The 24,569-nt window shown below is 40.7% G+C and overlaps 1 protein-coding gene across 2 annotated transcripts in view; it reads right to left on the bottom strand.

The window, feature by feature from the left end:
• The window catches only part of erich2 (glutamate-rich 2), a 121,617-nt gene that overhangs the window by 78,228 nt on the left and 18,820 nt on the right, over positions 1–24,569 (bottom strand). For both annotated transcript variants that reach the window (XM_080199037.1, XM_080199038.1), the window contains exons 5-7: positions 24,369–24,478; positions 20,431–20,502; positions 16,078–16,197 (exon numbers count right to left, since the gene is read on the bottom strand). In XM_080199037.1, the coding sequence (XP_080055163.1) occupies positions 16,078–16,197; positions 20,431–20,502; positions 24,369–24,478 (302 nt within the window). The remainder of the gene's footprint in view (positions 1–16,077; positions 16,198–20,430; positions 20,503–24,368; positions 24,479–24,569) is intronic.

The raw sequence follows: 24,569 nt of genomic DNA, 5'->3' as shown, positions 1-24,569 counted from the left end.
GCTGTCAGCCTCCCTGTTTGTGGCCAGCTTGATCACTGACCAGCCTGGGGCCCCTGCAGTGCTGCCCCCAACCCCCCCATGGCCGAACATGGCCCCACTGACCATTCCCAGAGTAGCTTTGAATCACCCCACGCCTGTGTCCCATCCCGGACAGCCCCAATCTCCAGCCCTTCCCCCCACATACCAGTGCCATTACACCCCCCCAGCCCACGCTGATCTCCAGGCCCCCACCCCCGGAACAGAATTACCACCCCAGCAGTCCCGACACCACCTTCCCCAGTCCACCCTGTTCGTTAGCCTCCCTCCTGTCCCCATCAATCCCTATGCAGAGTGACAGTGGGACCCCCCATTCTCACTGATTTCCCTAAGCCCCTCCCCCCACCAGACCCTCTCCCCTAAAGGCCACAACCCCCTTGGCACTGTCCCATCCCTGGTGGGCAGTGCCAAGGTGCCCCCTGGTCACAGGCACTTTGCCCCTTGCATAGTGCTCAGGGCATAGGCTGGCAGTGCCAGGGTGCCCATGTTGTCCGACCTCGGTGGGGGGTCCCAACTGCCCCCCTTCACTCCAGCGGGGTTCTCCAAAGTGGGGAGCTACTGTAAACCCCATTAGAGTGAAATACTCTGGTGGGGTGAGAGAGACTAACGGGCCTGGAGAATTCAATCCCAGGCTTGTTAATAACATTGAAATAACATTAAAAGTAGATGCAAATCACTGACCTGGTCTTCCCACTGGTTTCCAGCACAAATCTGACAGTGCCAGAAATCTGGGGCTGGGAGATGCACACACGGCAGGAACGCATGAGTAAATCCCTTGCAGGCCCAGACGTGAGATTCTCCCACCCTGTTGCACTAGAAAACTTGCAGCGGGGTGGGAGAATCACTCCCAGAATGTCAGGAGATCTGGAGAGAAACACTTTAGCTTTCAGTTACACTCTGACACTTTGCCAAATTCTGGTAAGATCATCCCCTCAGCTTCATACTATGAAAAACTCCTCAAAATGTGTACCAGCTAAACAAAGAAAAACATGCAATCTGTAATTGTTACCTCGAACAAGAACGGTTGGAAGTCTAGGATCAATCCTGATATGAAAACGCATTCAGGAAGCTAATCAAGACTTGCAATTTCTCTTGCTAAATTAAAATGTTTGACTGTAACAGTCATAAACTTCTCATCTCAAGGAATTTACTCATCTTTAAGCCACAGAAAAAGTCCCTTTGTTATCAAAAGAGGCTTATAATAAAATTTCTAGTTTCTTATAAAGCAACAGCAGTTTTTCAATGGCTCCTAAGTGCAAGGAACTCTGATCAGGTGAGGGATACCATCTAGAAAAAAAACAGCTGTTAATCTAGTTGGCTTAATACGTCGCAAACCACTGACAGGTTGAGAACTTAGCTCACAAAAATTCATATCTAAACCCTGCTTATTTCACAACTTTCTGATGAGATGAAAATTATTGAAGCTTCAATTCCTCATACTAAAATAGGCTAAAGGTAGTTATGCAGCCTAAGTAAATCTATATAGAATCTCCAGTTCATTGTGTGTCAAAGCTGAACTATTTTGGGATAAAGGGAAAATTGGAATCAAGATTTGGAGGAGGTAGTTCAGTGAAACAGAAAAACTCACGATAAAACACAAGTAATATCCACAACTTTACCAAAAGTATCAATTTGCAATTTATCACTTTTAAAATCCTACAAGGGAATATGTTATCCATCAATACTTTAAAAGATTAAAATCATACATCATAATAAATGTTAATAATACAACTTGGAACCTACCTGAAGATCCTTGGTGTCCATGTGCATAAATCCCTGAAAGTTGGCACCCAGGTTGATAGGCTTGTTAAGAAGGCATACAGTGTGTTAGCTTTTATTGGTAGAGGGATTGAGTTTTGGAGCCATGAAGTCATGTTACAGCTGTACAAAACTCTGGTGCAGCCACACTTGGAGTATTGCACACAATTCTGGTTGCTGCATTATAGGATGGATGTGGAAGTATTGGAAAAAGTGCACAGGAGATTTACCAGGATGTTGCCTGGTATGGTGGGAAGGTTTTATAAGGAAAGGCTGAGGACTTGAGGCTGTTCTTGTTAGACAGAAGAAGGTTAAGAGGTGAGTTAATAGAGGTATATAAGATGATCAGAGGATTAGGTAGGGTGGACAGTGAGAGCCTTTCTCCTCGGATGGAGATGGCTAGCACAAGGGGACAGAGCTTTAAATTGAGGGGTGATAGATATAGGACAGGTGTCAGAGGTAGGTTCTTTACTCAGAGAGTAGTAAGGGCGTGGAATGCCCTGCCTGCAACAATAGTGGACTTGCCAATATTAAGGGCATTTAAATGGTCATTGGATAAACATATGGAATAGTGTCGGTTAGATGGGCTTTAAATTGGTTTCACAAGTCGGCGCAACATTGAGGGCCGAAGGGCCTGTAGTGCACTGTAATGTTCTATGGTCTATATTGCCAAGAGGTCTTAACATTACAGATAAATTAAGAACTATATATCAAAATGGGTATTATTAGTCCAACTGGAAAAGAACTGAATGAATATTCTGAATCAGGACTTCTTTCATCTTTGGATTCAAATCAAGTTCAGACAAACATGCTGAAACACCTCTCAATCTCCTTTCTCCTGAAATGTCCTAAATGAAATTAATTCAAAGGGCAGTGGACATTGCTGTGGATTTGAAGTCACATGTGGGCCTGAAGGATAGATGTGTTTTTACAACAATTCACAATGCCAGGAAGCCTTATCATTACTGACAAACTAAAAATATATCTACCAAATTTGGTATTATTAGGCAATTTGAATAAGCTGTTAGTCGTTTTGGTCTAAGACTAGTTTTATAAAGAACAGTACAGCATAGAAACAGCTCCTTTGGCCCATCAAGCCTGTGCCAACATGTGACGTCTTTCTAAGCTAAAGATCTTTTGCCTTAATGCAGTCTGTATCCCTCTATTTATGGATCTGTCAAGACGCTACTTAAACATTGCTATTGTATCTGCATCCACCAGGAGGGGGGTGGGGGCATTCTCTCCAGCCCAGTCAGATGGCCCGCAGGAATCGCAACGCTCCGCCGAATGGGTGTGTGGCTAAAGATTGGGATTCCTGCCAGGCATGAAAACAATTGGAATTCACCCGATTCACTCTGTCGGGCGCTATGCAAACCTAATTGTAATATAATTGGCGGACTCGTTGACCGGTTCAGCAGCCCACCATGCACCTCTTCCCTGATGTGGGGAGGTAATGATCACCATGGGCTAGCATGTTGGTCCCCAAGGGGTGGGTCAAGAAGGTAGGACCAGTAGCTATTTTCCCCTCTGCCACTGCCAGGCTGCAAAGTGAGGATTCCCCAAGATTCCCTGGGGTTGGATGGGCTCGGGCTGGGTACAAGGTATTGTTCGCAGCACTGTCAGCTAGATTGCCTTTTCTAGCTCTCTCTGGCAGACCTGATGATCACTCCTGCATGATGATTTCAGGCAGTTCTCCTCTGCTCAACATTCTTGTCTGTCATCTGTGAAAGCTTGAGAGATCTGGTCACTTTAATTTCCATGCCCTGGCAAGCTTTGAAATCACAGTAGCACTCCATTCTGCATCAGGGATTTCCCCTTTTCTCTCTTAGAAGCTGCAGGTGTGAGGAGACCCTTTTGAACAAAATGGTACTGAGTGAACAGCTATGAAAGTCATACCTCCTCTCTGGTAGAGGACTTCAAAAAGGTCTGTTCACAACTGCAATTTCTTACAGAGAAAGGGAAATCCATGATACAGAATGGAGATTTGCTCTCTCAGGAATCTTGGGATTTTTCCAGCCCCATCCCACTAGTGAATAGCATGAGCCTTGACTCCAGCATTTCCCCTCTTCCCCTCCCCCCTCACCAAATGTTCAAAAGTATTGCAGGAAAAGCCAGCAGTGGAGGCAGCCAGCTATACATTATCACTTCTCTTGCCTGAGACATTACTTTATAAATGGAAAGTATTGCCGATTGAAAGATCACAGGATGCAGCCCCACTGCATCACTTTTCATTTCTGTACATCTCTACTAGCACAGATACCAGTGGGTTGTGTTGCATCTGTAGAATAGATGATACGGTCTGGTGAGCACTTCACAGACATGCAGCAAGTAGCAAGGCAGCAACAGATGCAGCCACTTCCTCTTAGTGAACCTTGGGTATCAAAGTAGTAGAGGCTGCAGCTGGTTGACAGATTTAAAACATTAGCTCCATTCCCTCTCCTCAGAACTACAAGAGATTTTCCAGCCATTTTCCATTTCTGGCCATTATGAGATCCCATTAATATTGGATGACGTCCTGGAGCAGAACAGCAACAAGACTCCCAAAGAATGATCCTGTTCTCAACGCTGAGCTCATCTTACTTAGTTAGGTAGGGTTTAATTTCTTCAGAGGTTGTCCTTGGACTCTAGTGTGTAGGATCATATGTCTTAGTTTAGACAAGAATGCATCCAATGCTCAGGCCTTAATCTGCCTTGTGGACACCAGCAGGGTCAACAAGTAACTTAAGCTCTTCTAATGCTGGTAAAACCAGGCATGTGGGCAATGGGAAGTGACACAGTGCATTGGCATTGACTCAATGGATTCCAGGGTTGTGCTCTAGAAGATATTTGTATGCTGCAAGTAACAAGACCCAGCACCAGAGGCAATAGGTGGGACTACCTTATACTCTTTGAAAAGTCCCAAAAAAGGTTTGTGCTCAATAACTATTACAAACATCTGCCATAGTTGTATAAATGAAACTTTTTCACATCAAAAACAACGACCAACCCTTCTTTCTCAATCTGAGAATAGTTTCCCTCTGCATGTGAAAGGGTCCTGGATGCATGCGCAATGGCTTTTCAGTCCCGTCTTTCCAGCAATGTGAAAGTACCTTCCCAACCCCATATAGGGAAATGCCACATGTCAGCATGTGCTCTTTCTTTGGAATAAAATCAGGCAGTAAGTTAGATGACAATGGCTAATACTTGACTTTGGCAAAAGCCTCTGCCTGCTGAGCTGCCCAGGACATCTGATATTTTAGTAGTAAGATATGCAAGGAGGCCAGCATAAAAGCCAAATTCTGCATACATTTTTCATAATTTATTAATCCCAGGAATATTTTAACTCTGGTGTTCCTTGGACCTGGTGCTTCCTTGACGGCTTTTACCTTATCCTCTAGTAGGTGCAGCTCTTTGCTATCTACCTAGCAGCTGAAGTAGATTATGTCAGGCACTTGGAAGATACAATTTTCCCTCTTCAAGCACAGTCCTGCTTTTGAAAATCTTTGGAAGGCTCCTAAGTTTACCAGATGTTCCTGTTCTAAAGCCCCAATGACCTGGTGCCGTCAATAAGTAAACTGCTACTTTGGATAACCCGTGAAGAATGTTCTCCATGACCCATTGAACATAACATAAGAACATAACATAAGAATGTAAGAAATAGGAGCAGGAGTAGGCCATCTAGCCCTTCGAGCCTGCCCCGCCATTCAATAAGATCATGGCTGATCTGTCGTGGCTCAGTTCCACATTCCCGCCCTCTCCCCATAACCCTTAATCCCCTCGCTTATCAAAAACCCATCAACCCGCGTCTTAAAAATATTTCGCGAGGCAGCCTCCACCACTTCAACGGGCAGAGAATTCCAGAGATTCATCACCCTTTGAGTGAAGAAGTTCCTCCTCAACTCCGTTCTAAACTGCCCCCCCTTTATCTTGAGGCTGTGCCCCCTAGTCCTACTGTCCTTTCTGAGCGGGAAGAGTCTCTCCACCTCTATCCTATCCATCCCATTCATCATCTTATACGTCTCAATGAGATCTTCCCTCATTCTTCTAAACTCTAATGAGTACAAGCCTAGTTTATTCAGCCTCTCCTCATTGCTCAACCCCCTCAACTCAATTGGAAAATGGTACACACTGATAAGACCTCAAAGAGCAAGTGAGTATACTCATATAGTCCCTTATGTGTGTTGATTGTCACATATTTCCAGAAGGACACATCCAATTCAAGCTGCAGATAGGCATGGCTCATGCCCAACTTGGAGAATGTCTGTTAACTTAACATCTTCGATTTGGGGCATGGAGTACCTATCCAGTTTGGAAACCCAACTGTTATTGTCCCCATGAAGACAAACTGATTTGCTGGGCTTAAGGATGAGGACTACCAGCACAACCTATTCTACAAAATTGCATAGGCTTTATTATGTCTAAAATTTCAAGGCATCCGAGTTCCATTTCTACCTTCTCCAGCAGGAGTATGGAACTGGTCTTGTTCTGAAATACCCAAGTGTAGCACCAGGGTTAATGTAGTTCTTTGCATTGGCCCCTTTTATTTTTCCTAGGCCATCTTGGAAAACGACAGGGTATCTACTAATAACTTTGTACAGTCCTCTCATGCCTAGCTTGATGATCTCCACTAGTTCAGCCAGATCTGCTAGAGCCAATCTCTCCCATTAATTCTTGGTACTTTCCCCCATACAACAATGACTGAGAGGTGAGCTGATTGCTGTCTGTAAATCACTGAGGCCACTCTGGTGCCCTTTATTTTTGTAGGTGGTGAGTTTGGTCTTTGTGTCTTCCAGGCTCAGGAGTTGGATGACAGTTTGGAGGCACTTTTGTGTCTGTTCTCCAATAACGGAGATCACAACTCCTTTATCCACTTCCATTTTCAAGGGATGGCTATTGACCAGTAATTCACCACTATGGGGCAACTTTTGTTGTGATGATATGATTCAGTTGTAATGTCCCTGTCTCTGGAAGAGGGGATACCTGCATGGTACTAGCCTTGGTTCTTTGCTAGGCAGCATACATTTTGACCGTTTCTAAAATTTGGCTTTGGCTGTGTCGTTTAACAGCTTGCAATAATCCATCGTCTGGCATCTGCACCTCTCTGGTGCATGTTCTCTAACACTCAGGGTTGTCACTGCCTTTCCTTGACTGCCCGGTGATGTTATTGGGACTCCAATGGAGAGAGTGTTGGTTACACATGGACTCTCCATGGAAGACTGATTACAGACGATCCTGCCCGTAGTTGGAAGGCGTTGCTGTCTGATGCCCTCAGTAGCTCTTGAACCCCTCTATGAGCATTCTCCAGTGATAAAACTATTTCAGTGGCTTTTTTAAAATCCAGATTGCATTCTGCCAACAGCCTGCTTTAAATAATTAGGTTATTTATGCCACATATCAATCTGTCTCACAACATTTCATACGGAAGTAGTCCATATTCGCAATGTTTTGCTAAGTTTCATAACCTAGTCAAGAACTCGGGTGACAGGTTCCCCAGGGGCTTTCCTGACCATGTTGAAGCAATACCTCTGGAGTATAGCAAAGTACTTTGGGTCGTAGTGGTTTTTCACCAGATCTACTAGCTTATTAAATGTCCGAGTCAAGGCATCTGGATAGGTCAAATTTTTCAAACACTTTGAAGGTCGGGGCTCCACATACAGTCAACAATATTATTTTTTGTTTATCATCTCCTTCAGCATTATTAGCAATATGGTGGAAGAAGCAATGCATGTGCTCTGTACATTGTACCCACTCTTCCCCATTGGTTTTATTAGGGGTTCAAGTTTCCTGAAAAGTGGCACAATTGCTTTTCTGTACCGGAGAAGATTCTCAATTTGCGTAAGTTGCCTAGAAGAAAATCAGATTTATTTTTAGAAACAGCTCATCGCCAATGTAGTAATCCAGCCAAGACCAGTTTCCAATCACCAGAAATGCTTTATTAGAAATGAAGGAAGAGCCATTCCCAGGGCTTAAAGCAAGCAGGTCTGTACCCAGGCACTTAGAACAAGGGTTCAGATTAGAATAGCAGGTTTTAACCTCCCGTTACTCACTTTCCATTGGGTGAGCCTCCCCTCACTTAATAAGGGAGCTTGTACTCCACAAAATTAGAGCACATGGGATTGAGTGCAATATGCTGGTATGGATTGAGAGCAGCCTCAAGTCAAGCCAGGAATCAAACCCAGGTCCCTGGTGCCATGAGGTAGCAGTACTAACCATTGTGCCACCGCAATTCTAGAACAGCAGCCATATGTTATATCATCAACAGCAACTTCAGAGAATGAGTATCCACGGTATCACCATCAGGTGCATGCTCCACCAGCATATTCATCTCAGTGGAGCTTCACACCAGTTCAGAATGGGTGGCACAAAATGACCAGGACTTCGCTTGTGAGCAGAAGTCCAAAGTAATTGTGTCCATCCCCCTCAGAGGATAGAGGACAGCTCCAATCAATGTTCAATTGAATACAGATGCAGTCTCTGGAATCACATACAAGGTAGGTTGCTCAGCAGCAACTGGACAAACGTGGCTAACTATTGGAGTTCCTTGAGACAATGTGGAACCTTGCGCAGAGAATGGAGCAGTCCAGTCATGAGAAGTGTTCTGAAATATCTAAAGGTACATGCTTGCATGAGCTCCTCCACTGTAAGAGTGGCCAACATTGTGGAGAACCATAACATGGTATCACTCAAAGTGAATGCAAGAACATTGCACTGCCATGCACAAGATGCAGATCATCTTCTGCAGTATTTACCAGTCAGTTCCACTGATGCTGCAAAGAAGCATGCCCTTAGACACGCGAGTGAAATAAAAGGGCTGAACAGGCAGGATGATGTCAAGGAGGACTACCCTTTGTTGGGCATCTTCATTATTAGTAGGTCCCAACCATGGGCCCAGGATCAATTCCCCACCTGAGTCACTGTCTGTGCGGAGTCTGCACATGCTCCCTGTGTCTACATGGACTTCCTCTGGGTTTTCCAGTTTCCTCCCACAGTCTGAAAGACATGCTGGTTAGGTGCATTGGCCATGCTAAATTCTCCCTCAGTGTACCCAAACAGGTGCAGAGTGTGGCAACTAGAGACTTTTCACAGTAACTTCATTTCAGTGTTCGTGTAAGCCTATTATTGACACTAACAAATACATTTTAAAAAACAGAGGGACCACCTGTACAGCAAGCCCATTATCGAGGCTGCACCAGCAGCATCATCACAGATGGGACAGCTTACTGGGGTGCCCTAACAGCACCTCGATACCATGAAAGGGTGCCACAGGTATCTCAGCTGCATGCAGGCACAAGCATGTAGTTACTTCTACTTTTTAATAGAAGGGTTAATTTGAACTGTGATATGCTAATAAGATACAGTAATGAATGTAATGTCTCATGATCTTGCTCTCTCGTGTAGACAGCATGGCAAGAAAGCTTGCAGTAAGAGGTATTCCAAAATAGTTGTTTTCCTTACCTCAGCAGACTCTGAATAATCTGTGTTAGCACGAGACCAAGAATATAAGACACTGTAATACTTTTAACAATGGCCACTGAGCATGTGTGTAAGGAATTGTGTAATGATGATGTCACACAGAAGAGAATGAGGAGAATCTGAGAGGGGAGCAATGATGCTGTCTTAGTGATTGATAATGCTGTACTCTGAAAAGGATCTTTGTCTCCAATCAGTTCTCAGTAAGACACCCAACATCCAGACATAACAACAGATGTTGGCAGCGGTGACCAGAACAGAGAAAAGCAGAATAAAAAGGTAGGAATTAGCCTCTGAGGAGATGCCTAGCATCAACAGAGAGCAGCAGGTGAAGAAATTCTGGGTTTACCTAATAATCAAACCAGAGATGGAAACCTCAAGAACAGCCCAGCAACCAGGACAAGGTTGGGATAGACAGGCTGAGAACTGGTAAAACTGGAGAAAGCATTTCACTCATTCTTGAGATATTTCTGTCCTAACAAGCAAGACTAACAAGGACAAGGTTAGCCCCTTGATACGTGCCATCCATAGTATCATAGACAACAAGCTGGCCAAGCAGTGGATGACAAGGCAACAGTCTCCTACAAGGATGTCATCATATTTTAGCCTTCGTCAAAACATCATCATAAAGAAGGCAAAATTCAAACGTATAAATCAAAAAAAGGGATTGATTCATTTATAAACGATCTCTGCCATTTGACTGACAATTGAGTGTATGGAATGTTAAAAGATCATGGATTATAGAATCCTACAGTGCAGAAGGAGGCCATTCAGCCCATTGAGTCTGCAGTGATCACAATCCCACCCAGGCTCTATCCCCATAACCCCATTTATTTGTCCTAGCTAGTCCCCCTGTCACTAAAGGACAACTTTAGCATGGCCAATGCACCTAACCCACACAGCTTTGCACTGTGGGAGGAAACTGAAGCACCCGGAGGAATTACAGGCAGACACGGGAGAATATGCAAACTTCACACAGTGACCCAAGCCAGGAATTGAACCCCGGGTCCCAGGCACTGTGAGGCAACAGTGCTAACCACTGTGCCACCATGCCACCAGATGGTATAATAAGAAACAGAAATTTTGGAAAAAACCACGTCAGACTTTCTACAATCCCAAGAGGATTTGATGTCGAGTAAAGCAGTGCAACTGGCTAGGCAAGTTGAAGAGTGAAAACAAATTTGGGCATTTGTAAAAGTTGAGAGAGAAATCCTGTGGAAAAAGCTGTTTGAAGTCAGTTTATTGGATGTGAAACTGAAAGAACATTGCGGCATCAATCAGGGAAACATGCTAAAAGTGCACAAACCACCATTTTACATGTCCTTGCTGTGGCGAGATGATCCATAGGCGTGTGAATCAGTGAAGACCCACAGAAGACAGAAGGCACAAGAGAATACCCATCCAACTCCAAGGGTTTATAGGTATGATGAACCAACTAAGAAAATTCCTACCCACGTAGCTCAAGTAAACAAACAAAAGACAGCTTTTGAGGCAAGACCGGGCATGATGCTGGACTGAGCATCAATAACAATCATTTGAGTGAATCCAAAAAAAGTTGAAAGCTTCAGAAATCCTAGCTCACTGTGATCCTGAAGTTCCAATTATTGTTGCAGCAGTTGAATCAGCAACAGGGCTGACAACGGTGCTATTCCAGGTCCTGAGTGATAGGACACGACTTGTCTATTATGCATCCAGGTCCTTAATACAAACCGAACAGCGCTATGCTATCATAAGAGACAGCCCGTTCAATGACTTTGTAGTTTGGCATTTTTAAAAATTCTAACAACGTCTTGGGCTGATCGAAACTAATCATAAACCATGGGAAACTTTACTGAACATGAAAGAAATCACAAAGATGCCACCCCAAATTCAGAGATTAAAACTGATGCTTATGCAATTGACCTCACACACTATTTTTTTTAATAGATATTTTCATGTCTATTTCAAAAATTAAAAAAAAGGCAATGACATTTAAAATGGCTGAAGTTTATCTATAACCCCATTAACAAAAGGTGGTATCTGGCAGATTTGAAGACAGCTATACCTTGTTATCTCAGAAGAGATACAAATCACAACCACTCCCCTCCCCCATAGACTGCAGAGACCAAATTCAAACAGTGCAATACAAAGTTACCTACATTTCATAAGCCAGCTGACTAACCGGAGCCTATTCGTCTGGAGGGACAAAGTACCTTCCTTTCAAGTCTTAATGATTAGAACATTTAACCATTTCAGGAACCCAATTTGTCTGGGTTCCTGAGATGGTTAAATGTTCTAACCATTAAGACTTGAAAGGATATACATCCCTTGGGATGGGAGTCTCCAGTTGGTGGCATCACTTAATGTGCCTTTCTGTACTGCAAACTCAGTTTGCATTTTTACATCCATGATTTGGAGATGCCAGCGTTGGACTGGGGTAAACATTGTAAGAAGTCTTACAACACCAGGTTTAAGTCCAACCAGTTTATTTGATAGTAATCCCACAAGCTTTCAGAAACAGTGTTCCTTCATCAGATGTGTGGCAGATTTTGATCAGAGAAAGTCATATAAAGACACACACAGTTTACAGAATACTGATTAGAATGCAAGTCTTTGCAGCAGGTTAGCTGCAAAGTGTTGTGTGACTTCTTACTGGATTTTTCCATCCAACCAGCAGCAGCATAAAGAAGAGGCACTGCTCAGAATGAATACCTGGCCATTTCTGTATGATTTCTACGGTGTTTGGTAAGTGGGGGAGTTTAGTGAAAGAGGGAAACAGTTGCTTGTTTCCCTTCCCTTTGTCTATTTTCTCACCCTTTAGGATTTGTTCTTATTCTATACAAAGTAGTTAGCTACTTGGTGAAGATTTGGTTAGTAAGCGAGTTCTACTTTATCCCTAAGGTTTAAAACAGTACACAACTTGTTGGTGAAGTTAATAATATATATAAAAAACACTGTAGATAAATAAATTGCTTAATTAAATAATTGTTTAAAACATATTAAGATGTCAGGGTAGGTGTTGTGTCATGGCTGCACCATGCGGGTGCTCCTGAATAACATTGTGATCCAGGACAAACAAGTCTGCAATACTGAGTTTGCAGCTTGAGGAACTTTGGCTCAGAGTCATCGAACAGGAGGCTGAGCTACAGACTCTACACACAGAGAGGGGAAAATTACCTGAATGCTTTGTACCAGGAGGCAGTCACATCTCTCAGGATAGGGTCTTCTGATTTGGTCAGTGGTCAGGGACAGGAGAGTGTGACTGCACATGAGGCAAGTAAGGGGACCCAGACGGCAAGAGTTTCAATCTCTGCAATTGTCCAATACTTTTGAAGTTCTCTCAGTTTAGATGAGAGTGGGGGTTGCAGGGTGGATGAGTTAACTGACCATGGTACTGTGGTACAGGAAGCCATTCAAGTGGGAGGAAGCACATAAGAATGTAGTGGTAGTCGAGGACAGTAGTGACAGATGGATTGACACTGTTTTCTGTAGCAAGAAGCAAGAGTCCAGATGGCTGTGTTGGACAGGTCAACAATACATGAACCATGATGAGGCTGGTGTTCTAGCAAGGTACATAACTAGCGAAGTCTAGACCATTTTAAACTGAATGAGAGGTGTGGGGGCAAGAAATCAAATTGGACAAGATGTATACCAAAGAGGAGAAACAAGGCGAGAGAGGAAGAGGGAGTTTTGAAAACGAGGATGTAGAAGTAGTTTGGATTGTGATAAAAACTAATAAAGGCAAGAAGTAGGAGTGCTGTACAGGCTCCCTAACTGTAACCACATAGTAAGTCAATATGAAAGACGAGATTAGAGAATTTGATGAGAAAGGTAGCGTGATAATCATGGGGAATTTTCATCTACATATACTTTGGAAATATCAAATGGACAAAGGTAGCGTAGATGAGGAGCTCATAAAATGTTTTTGGGATAATTTCTTAGAACAGCAAGTTCTGGAGCCAATCAGGGAGCAGGCTATATTAGACTTCATAATGGGCAATGAGGTAAGATTAATTGATTACCTCAGTGAAGACATTCGTACGTAGCAGCAATAGTAATATGATTGAATTTTACATTCAATTTGAGGGAGAGAAAAGCATGTCCAAGACTACCATTTTAAACATAAATGAGGCAATTATGAGGGCATGAGAACAGTGCTAGCTAGAGTGAAGTGGTAAAGAAATAGATCGATAGAGGTTTAATGGCAGACATGTAACGGGATATTTCAGAATACACCAGAACAGACATATTCTAATGAGAAAGAAAAATTTCAAGAGGAGGGTCTGTCATCCATGGTTAACTAAAAAAAATTACCAAACATATATAAATTTTATTAAATTTAAAGAAAAAGCATGACAAGTGGCAGGTCAGAAGATTGGAAAGAATATAATGAATATCAAAGAATGACAAAGATTGATAAAGAGGGGAACATTGGGGTACTAGAGAATAATAACATAAAAATGGATTAGAATATACTCTATGGATATTTAAATGAGTTAACAAAGTGAGTATTGATCCTATAGAAAGTGCCTCTAGGGAAATTGATAATGGAAACCAGGACTATGGCAAATGGATTAAACAAGTAATTTCCATCAGTTTTCATTACAGAGGATATAAACAACATCGCAGAAATCGCTGTGAATTCAGGGATGGTCAGCAGGGAAGTAAGTGGTATTGAGCAAATAGTTTGGTCTGTGGGCTGACAAATCCCCAAGTCTGGATGGACTTCACGTCAAGGTCTTGAAATGAGTGTTTAATGAGATAGTTGATGCATTGGTTTTAATTTTCCAAACTTCCTTAGATTCAGGGAAGGTTCCATTCGATTGAAAGATAGCAAATGTAATTCCTTTATTCAAAAAGGGAGAGAAACAGAGAGGAGGAAACTATAGGCCAGTTCCCCTAATACCTGTTATAGGGAAAGTGTTAGAAACTATTATTAAACACATCATAGCAGGACACTTGGAAACATTCAAGGCACTCAGGCAGAGTTAACATGGTTTTTTTTGAAAGGGAAGTCTCCTTTCACCGATTTATTGGAGTTATTTTCACATATACTGTGGATAAAGGGGGACCAGTGGATGCACTGCTTATTAGCTTTCCAGAAGGCAATTGATAAAGGGTTATTGCAGAAAATAAAAGATTATTTAAGGTGAAGGGAGTAACATGTTGGCATGGATAGGAGATTGGCCACTAACAGGAAACAGAGTTGGCATTACAGTTGGCAGACATTTAAAGGGATATTTCAGAATACACAGATTAGACATGTTCTGGTTGATAGAATGGAATGAATGGTGTGCTATAGAGATCAATTTTTTTATAATTTATATAAATGACTTGGATGAAGGCATTGAAGGTATGGCTGGTTGCTGAATTTGCTGATAGCACAAAGATAGGTAGGAAAATAAATTGTGAAGAGAACACAGGGAGGCTTCAAAGGGATTTAGATCAATTAAGTGACTGGGAAAAAATCTGACAAATGGGATGTAATGTGGGAAAATATAAAGTTGCCCATTTTGGCAGGAAGAGTAAAAAAGCACATTATTTAAACAGTGAAAAATTACAGAGCTGCAAGATGCAGGGGGACTTGGGTGTCCTAGTGTATGAATCACAAATGTTACATAAGAATATAAGAACTAGGAGCAGGAGTAGGCCATTTGGCCCCTTGAGCTTGCTCTGCCATTCAACAAGATCATGGCTGATCTCTTTGTGAATTCAGCTCCACTTACCAGCTGGCTCACCATAATCCTTCACTATTCAAAAATTTATCTATCCTTGCCTTAAAAACATTCAATGAGGTAGCCTCACCTGCTTCTCTGAGCAGGGAATTCCACAGATTCACAATCCCTTGGGTGAAGAAGTTCTTCCTCAACTCAGTCCTAAATTTGCTCCCCCTTATTTTGAGGCCATGCCCCCTAGTTCCAGTTTTACCTGCCAGTGGAAACAACCTCTCTGCTTCTATCTCATATATTCACTTCATAATCTTATATGTTTCTATAAGATCTCCATGCTTCTGAATTCCATTGAGTATAATCCCAGTCTACTCAGTCTGTCCTCATAAGTCAACCTCTCAACTCAATACAGGTTCAGTAAAAAGCTAGGAAATCCAATAGAATGTTATCAATTAATGTGAGGGGAATCAATTACAAAAGTAGGCAGGTCATGTTTCAGTTGCACAGGACACGACTGAGATCACATCTGGAGGACCAGTCTCCTTATCCAAGGAAAGAATTAAATATGTGTGAGAAACAGTTCAGAGAAGGTTTACTAGACTATGCCAGAAATGAGCAAGTTATTTTACAATGAAAAGTTGGAAAGGTTAGGTTTGTATCCAGAGTTTAGAAGACTAAGAGACAACTTGATCAAAACCTTTAAGGTCCTGAGATGGATATGAAACAGATGTTTCCTCTTGTTAGAGAATTAAGAACTAGGGACCACTGTTTAAAAATAAGGCGTTCCCCCATTTAAGGATTTAATAAAAGAACTATAAGTAAAAGTAGACAATTTAGCACCTCAAGCTTGCTCCGCCATTCAATACAATCATGGCTGATGTCATCTTGGCCTCAACTCCACTTTCATGCCCTTTCGCCATAGTCCTTCAAACCCTTACTAATTAAAGTATCTGTTCACTTCATCCTTAAAATTTACTCAATATCCCAGCATCCACCAAGCTCAATTGGCTAGTGAATTTCACAGACTCCTGACCCTCTGAGGAAAGTGATTTCTCCTCATCTGTTTTAAATCTGCAACACCCCCCACCCCCATCTATCCTAAAACTATATAGCAATATGGGAATGAAATAACAGGCAAGTGACAAAAAATACTGTTTTATGTAATCCATTACAAAACTATAATTACCACTTATCTTGGGTGCAACATTCTGTTTCTTAATATCCAAGTTTTGTTGTTTCTCAGAAGACCTTTTTGACTCTGGTTTGGTTATTGCCTTCAGTTCATTATTTGGTGACGCAGGCTGTTCTGGAAGCAAAACAGAACATAAATAATTAAAAGCAAATATGCATTTACGGCATTTACACGAGTAAGATGGATATACAGGAATATGGGCCAAATGTAGGCAATTGGAACTAGTTTAGTGGTAAAAATTGCAAGGCATGGACATGTTGGGGTGAAGGGCCTAGTTCCAAGCTGAAAACCTCGATGACCACTGTGCCCCATTTGCTGTGTTTATCCTCAAATCTGTTTTGCTTTTCTTCACTTCACTCCAAATCTTCATTCCTAATTTGTCTTTTATCCAAACTACTTGTAAATTAAGTTAAATATTCTTATGATGCAATACAAATGAAAGAATTCAAGTTAATGTGGTAAACAATTTACAGCTAGAGAATTATACTACAAAAATAACATTTTATTTTAGCCCATTGTAAAACAATTGCTCATATTTGCCAGAAGTTTTTAGTTATCTTGAAAGTATTATTCCTGTTCTTGAGCAATGGTTGAAATAAAACAGTTTGGAGGTTTGTTCTTAATTTTATTTGATTGCTTGTTACCAGACCTCTAATTATATGTGAGCTCACAATCTGGACTGAGTTCAAAGTGATTGGGAGGATGCATTGTTGATGGGAAATTATTTACTTTGGATATTGCTGTCATGGTAGGAATGATGATGAAAGGAGTTATTAACATTGCTATCAAGTGGCATTTGCTTAGCAATGGCCTGCTCACTGATATACAGTTTGGTTCCTCCACGGTCACTCAGCTTCTGACTCAATATAGTTTTGGTTCAGACATGGACAAAACAGCTGAACTCCAAGGTAAAGTGACAGTGACTGTCCTTGATATCATCCACCATTTGACCAAGTGTGCCATCAAGGAACCCTGGCAAAACCAATATCAATGGGAATTGGTGGGGGGGAAAACTGGTTGGGGTCATACCTCGTATAAGGGAAGATGGTTGTGGTTGTTGGGAGTCAATCGTCTTAGTTTCAGGACATCATGGCAGGAGTTTCTCAGGGCAATGTCCTAGGTGCAAATCCATCTGTTTCATCATGACCTTCTTTCAATTACAAGATCAGAAGTAGGGATGTTTACTGATAATTGTACGATTCAGACACTGAAACAGTCCATGTTCAAATACAGAAGGACGTTAATATCCAGGCAAGACATCAAATAAGTGCCAGGTAATGACCATTTCCAACAAGAGAGAATCCAACCATCACCGCTTGAAACTCAATGGCATTATAAGTCGCTGAATCCCACCTATCAACATCATGGGGGTTACCATTGACTAGAAGCTGAACTGGGCTAGCTAAAAAAAACTATGGCTTCAATTTCAGGCCAAAGGCTAGGAATTCTGTGGTAGGTAACTCATGTCCTGACCCTCCAAAGCCTGTCCACAATCCAAAAGGCACAAGTCACAAGTGTGATGGAATACTCACTTCTTGCCTGGATGAGTGCAGCTACCTGCAATTGATATGGAGAGGGAGGAGGGGCCCCATTCTGCATCACAATTGCTGGGGGGGGGGGGGGGGGGGGGAGGGTGCGACTGGTTTGAGCAGTTGGGGGTTGTGGGAGGGGGCTGCATTTTGGGCAATGTGGGGCTCATGTTCATGATGGGCCCCTGCAATTGTCAGGATGGGGAGTTTATTGAGGCTGCCTACAGCAGCAGAGGCCTGACAGTGCTCTCTCTCTGTCTGCCCTAACTTCCGCTACTGCTATTGTGCACGTGCAGAATCAGAGCTCCCTCTGTAGACTGGCTGGTTAATTAAGCCCCACCCACTGCCTGTAGCAGATAGAAATGGTCTAAACCATTTTTCCATGCACTGTGTGCACAAGATTGGGCGCGAAAACTCACTCAAAAAATGAATCTGCAACTCTCCCATTTTCATGCTAACTGGACACTTTGGAACATTCTGGGCAGAACTTTACGAGAATGATTCTAAGACTTATGACTCAAAAAAAATCTCTTCATCAAAAATGGACAATTCCTTACTTTTCAATAGTGACTCCTAGTTCTAGATTCTCTCCACATCCACCCTGTCAATGCCCCTCAGGATGTCATATGTTTCAATCAAATCACCTCTTACTCTTTTAAACTCTAGCAGATATAAGCCTGTCCAACCTTTACTGATAAGACAACTCTCTTATTCCAACTATTAGTCTGGTAAACCTTCCCTGATCTACTTCCAACACATTTACATCATTTCTTAAACAAGGAGACCAAAACAGTACTCCAGATATGGTTTCAGTATCCTGTATAGCTGAAGCATAATCCCTCTGCTTTTGTAATCAATTCCTCTCATGATAAATAACATTCTGTTAGCTTTCCTAATTACTTGCTGAACCTACATACTTGCCTTTTGCGATTCATACACCTAGATTTCTCTGCATTTCACAGCACTGCATTTTATCACCATTTAGATAATATGCTTCTTTTTTATTCTTCCTGCCAAATGGACAGTTTCATTTTTTCCCACTATATACTCCCATTTGTCAGAGTTTTGCCCACTCACTTAATTTAACTATATATCCCTTTCTAGTCCCCTTGTGGCTTCTACATAACTTACTTTCCTATCTATCTCTATGTCATCAGCAAGTTTAGCTACCATATATTCAGTCCCTTCAGCCAAGTCATTTATATAAATTGCAAAAAGTTGAGGTCCCTGCACTGATCATTGTGGTACACTACTCATTACATCTTGCAAACCAGAAAATGACCCATTTATGCCTACTGTTTCCTGTTAGCTAGTGATTATATCTATGACAACACGTTACCCCACTAGACCATGGGCTTTTATTTTCCACAATGATCTTTGATGTGGCAACTTATCAAAAGCCTTCTAGAAATCTAAGTACAGTACAGCTACCTTTATTCACAGCATAGGCTACTTCTTCAAAGAGCTCCAATAAATTGGTTAAACATGATTTCCCTTTCAAAAAACTATGCTGATACTGCCTGATTACCTTGAACTCATCTAAATGACCTGCTATAACATATTTAATAATAGCTTGTAACATTTTCCCTGCAGGCTAACTGGCCTATAGCTTCTTGCCTCCCTCCCTTTTGAATAAAGGAATTACCTTTGTTAATTTGCAATCTAATGAAACCTTCCCCAAATCTACGGAATTTTGAAAGATTAAAACCAATGCATTAACTTTCTCACTAGCGAACTCTTTTAAACCTTAGGGTGAAGTCCATCAGGACCTAGAGCCTCGTCAACCTGCAATTTCAACAATTTGCTCAGTATCACTTCCTTGATTATGGTAACATCTCTCTCTCTCCTTTCAATTTCCTGATTTACAGCTATTTCTGGAATGTTACTTGTATCCTGTGTTGTAGAGATGGATGCAAAATACCTGTTCAATTCATCTGCCATCTCCTTATTTTCTATTATTAATTCACCAGATTCATTTTCTATCAATGCTCACTAACTTTTCTTTTCTAAATATCTACAGAAACTCTAGCCTTTAAAATTTGTTAGTTTTTTAGTGTCATAAGTAGGCTTACATTAACATTGCTATGAAGTTACTGTGAAAGTCCCCTAGTTGCCACACTCAGGTGCTTGTTTGGGTACGCTGAGGGAGAATTTAACATGGCCAATGAACCTAACCAGCACATTTCTAATCTTTCTAGCTAGCTTTCTCGTGTTTTGTCATTTTCCCTTCCTCATTAATCTTTTAGTGATTCTTTGCTATTTTTTATATTTTGTCCAAGCTTATGACCTGCCATCCATCCTCGTGCAATTAGTTGCTTTTTACGTTTAATGCTATCTTTTAACTTTTTTTAGCTAACCACAGATGATGAGTCTTCTCTTTGGAATGTATCTATTCTGTGTATTCTCAAATATCGCTTTAAATGTATGCCACGACATCTCTATTGATATGCCTCTTAACTTAATTTGCTAGTTTACTTTAGCTAACTCTGCTTTAGTGCCCTCAGAATTATTTGAATTTAATACATTAGCCTTGGACCCACTCTTCTCTCCCTCAAAATTAATGCAAAATTCAATCATATTACAATTGCTGCTACCTCGAGGGGCCTTCACTGTAGGTTAATCAATTGTATCTCATTTTTCCAAGGATAAAAAATGAGTGGCAGAATAAAAACATTGATGGAACACTGTTTAGCATTAAGTATGGCAACGAAAAAGTTGAAAAGAGCATGAGCGGCTGACAAAATAGTAAAATAGTGAAGTGATCCATTGCCAATATATAATGATCACTCATCTTGAATGCAAAAATGTTGTTTCTTACTGTCCATATTCTGTTGTTTCTTGGGGGGCCCTTTTGACTCTGGTGTTGTCCATTTTTTCAGTTCAGGGTATTCTGAAAACAAAATAGAATTTAAACCAGTAAAAACAAATAGCAAATATCTTTTTGCTACATTCATTTTTCTTTTCGTGACCTCATCACCTCTGATTTTTCTTTGTCTTTTCCAAATTGCTACTTATAACATTGCTTTGTGGTACAATACGAATAGAATGAAACATTTTAAACAAAATTTAATTTTGTAATTGTACTATAAGGTAACTTAGTACTTCAGAATCATTGTAAAAGAAATCAATTTTTTAATCACACTGGTTAAAAAGGCATTGCATAGGAGTCTTGAAAGCATTATTATTGCTTTTCAGAAGTGGTTAAAACAATTTTTCACAACAATGTATAGTTGTATACCTCAATTGCATTGTAAAACAGAATGTGACACTGAGCCACATAAGGAGAAATTCAATCAGATGACACAAAGCTGAGTTAATGAGTCAAGTTTTAAGGAGTTTCTTAAAGGAAGAAAGTAGGAGAGAGAGAGGGGAAGAGGGAATTTCAGAGCTTAAGGCCAAAGCAACTGAAGGCATGGTCTAGATGAAGAGCAGCCTGACCTCTCTAATAATTCTGATGTACAAAGCTTAGGATAAATCAATTATAGATTTTGCTTATCAAATTCTCCAGATTTTCTTTAGCTTTGAATCAATCTTCAATACACATACATCATTAATAACACCTGTCACACCAGCTAGTTGCATTTTACTCACTGTGCTAACAACAGTGCACAATGGAATTACATATGGCCCAGAAAACGCAGAAGGATCCAGCAACCATTTTGTAGGGTGCCTTTGGGTATAAATCAACCATATGCATGATTTTCCAGTTCCAGTTCCTGATAGGATCTTCCAGTCCTGCTGAAGTCAATGGACCTTTGGCTGACTCATTGCATCTGCTGCAGTGGAAACTGCCAAGACAGAACTGGAAAACCCTGGTCGATTTCTCTGTTACAGGCCTGAAAGGCAAAAAACGGCTGAAGGCACAGTTTCTGAATAAACATCCGCTGTCCCTGATATTCTTGGCAGAATTGAAAAACTTTGCTTCATTCTAACTGCATTAGCAAAGCTTTGTGACACCTCTGGCCAGTGCAGAGGGAGTGAATAGGGAACAGAAAAATCCATCCTATGTTTTGCCATGGTATCCTCCCTTGCTATAGACACTGGCATTGATACCTGCTGTAACTGATGTGGAGAACTGTGCTGATGGTTATGAAACTGCCGGATTATCGACTGACACAAGGCTACATTAATCTAGAATTCCTCCTCATATCAATCTCTACTTTCAAACTGTTATGTATTGAAGTATGATGAATAACTGATGATGGCGTACAGACAAATGTCCAAAAGCACAGATTAATCTAGACCAATGACCTAGGTTCTATATCAATATCAAAAAATGAAATGAAATCCATTTTTACTGTAGAACGAAATCAGTGATCTTTTCTTAGTACAGTGACTAAATGAAACTGAACTCCTCACTGTTTTCCAAAATGAAAATAGCCTTACCACAAAATTTTCAGACTCAAAACACGAAATTTAATGTGTTCATATTTCTATACTATTACTGCTCATATTCACATGTAACAGCCCAGAAAATACTTAGGTTTTTGGTTACCTAGCTTTTCTTAACCTTTCACCAGTGTGGAAAATCATCACATATATACTTAATTGTGCAGTATGTAACCAAATGAAACTACGTTGGTACAAGTCATATCAGGATGTAGTGCATTTAATTACGGCTGAAATATACTATTTGGTCTATCTTAATTCAACCATCCAGAAACACCCTGGAGTTGTCCCACTGTGGCATTCTATTGCCTCTTCAGTGATTCCACAGCTTTTGTGTTTATACATTACCAAGATTCCACTCCATGTTTTTATCCTTACCTGGATTTGTCCTATTTTGTGTGATAAAGATTTTTTTTTGCCACAGCCACACGTTTTACAGTTTGAACCTGCAATTCCTTGTCCTACTGTTAATTTAGTTTGCTGTAAAAATTTACCATTTTGCATCCTACCTGGTTGGTTATTCTGCCAGACCTTCTGGAACTCAACAATAAGTTCCATTTTTTCTGGAAACATTAATACTTTGATTTCTTGGGTCTACCATGACAACATTGTATGGTTTTATATGCTTGGGAAACTTCTTAGGTAGTTTCGATCTGCTCATGTTTCTTTCCTAAAACTGTGCAATCTTTCCTAAATTAAAACAGAAAGCTTTCAAATCTTATCCAGGGAAATTCAGGGGTAACCTCTGCAAAAATATTACCATTTGACTCGAACCAACATAAATGAGTACAAACTCTTAATATGCAGGAAATTATCACACTAAAGTTACATTCATGGATAAATTTGTTCCACCAAACTTCACATGGGAAGTGTTTCAGAATTTACACTCAACTACTCCAGAATCAAAAATACTTAAGTATACAGCAGGTTGTGGATATATTTTATTTTATATGGCAGAATCCCTATTTCTCAGCAAAAAAATTATACAAATAAGGCCCCCTCCACTTCCATTGATGGTGAGGCATTGATATTACTGATACAGCCTGGGCTATCTTTTAACCAAATAACCTTTATGGTCTCACACAGAGGAGGAATATTTTGCTTAGCTGCGATATCAAAACAGATCTATGGAATAATTCCACTGACAGTAAAGTATTCTGCTGAGCAGCCAAGCCTTTACAGCTTAAAATTTAAAAAAAAGTTCCTACAGGAGTTTGCAACTGAATGGAGACTCTGGGACAATTTGGTCTTATGGGTGCAGAAGGCCAACAGGTGTAGAAGATTCAATCAAATGCAGGCTAGTGTTTGATTTGGATCAATCATCACTCTGACTTGAACATATATACCACTCTTCTTCACCATTGGGCCAATACTGTGGAATTTCTTTCCTAACTACTTCATAAGATGACCAGCACCAGAAGGACTGCAGCATTTCAAGCAAAAGATACATCACAAACCTTTTGGGAAAACTAGGGTTGAACGATAAATTATAACACAAAGATGGACAATACATTCAGCCATTCTGTGAATTTTTTAATGTCCATAGTGTGGTAAATTCACTCCACTTTTTTTAATCAAAGGTGTTTGCCATTCTAGACTCAAGTATGTGATGACTGATCTTATGTAGAGACTGTACCCAATGCTGAAGGAAATAGTTTGAACTCTGCTGACCCAGATATCGTTTGGGTTTAGTTATGTTAAATCATATTTTGTTTCACTCAATGAACCTTTGGAAGGCTGATTTACCCTCTACATATCAATTTCCCATGACCTGTGACTTTAACTGCAACAAACCAGACTCAGTGAAACATGTGAGGTCACCTTTACAGTCCTCACAATGTTATGCTTATTTTGTGAGTAGCAAGATCACAAATCATGGATGAAAAAGTTTCTGTATCAGGAATAACAGAATTTAAGACAAAAATAGCATATGATGCTTATAAAAGGCTCAGTCCAAAACAAACATAAACAAATGTACTTATTTTCAAACCGATAAATCAAAAATTAATGAAACAGAAGAGTATCCCAACATGACATTCATTTGTATGGGGGAAGGAGGGGAAAAGAAAGAAATAACTTATGCATTGACATACTTGCAAATTTTCTAAAATATACCTTTTGATCATTTTGTAATGACAATGATGAAGAGATTGCTTCCTGTGACTCCCTACCTTTTAGCAAGCTCATCAATGTGATTGGGATGCTAAAGTAAATAACACTGTGCAAACTAAAGAAAATAGCATTTATTCTAGTCAATAGCTTTGTAAGTCTATAAAGTATAAATAATATGCATTTTGGCAATAAGCAACACACTTTTACAATAACCAAAAGGTGTTCATATTCATATTTAAAAATAATTACTGCTACCTGTGCATTCCTGCAAAAAGGACTGTTTTGTGTAGGTGTCCGAAGTAAGAGCTTTGCAATGACTTGTCTTCATTGTCAGTGTTGATTGATTCTCCATAAACATTCCATTCCTAATACAAAGTGGATTTCACAGTATCAAACAACGCTGCAGTTGATAGTGATAACAAATGTACATTTTTAAAAGAAAGAACCAAGTCACCA

This window comes from Carcharhinus amblyrhynchos, chromosome 11, assembly GCF_965287045.1.
Source record: "Carcharhinus amblyrhynchos chromosome 11, sCarAmb.v2.hapA, whole genome shotgun sequence".
Classification (NCBI taxonomy): Eukaryota; Metazoa; Chordata; class Chondrichthyes; order Carcharhiniformes; family Carcharhinidae; genus Carcharhinus; species Carcharhinus amblyrhynchos.
This window is presented reverse-complemented; position numbering and strand designations above follow the sequence as displayed.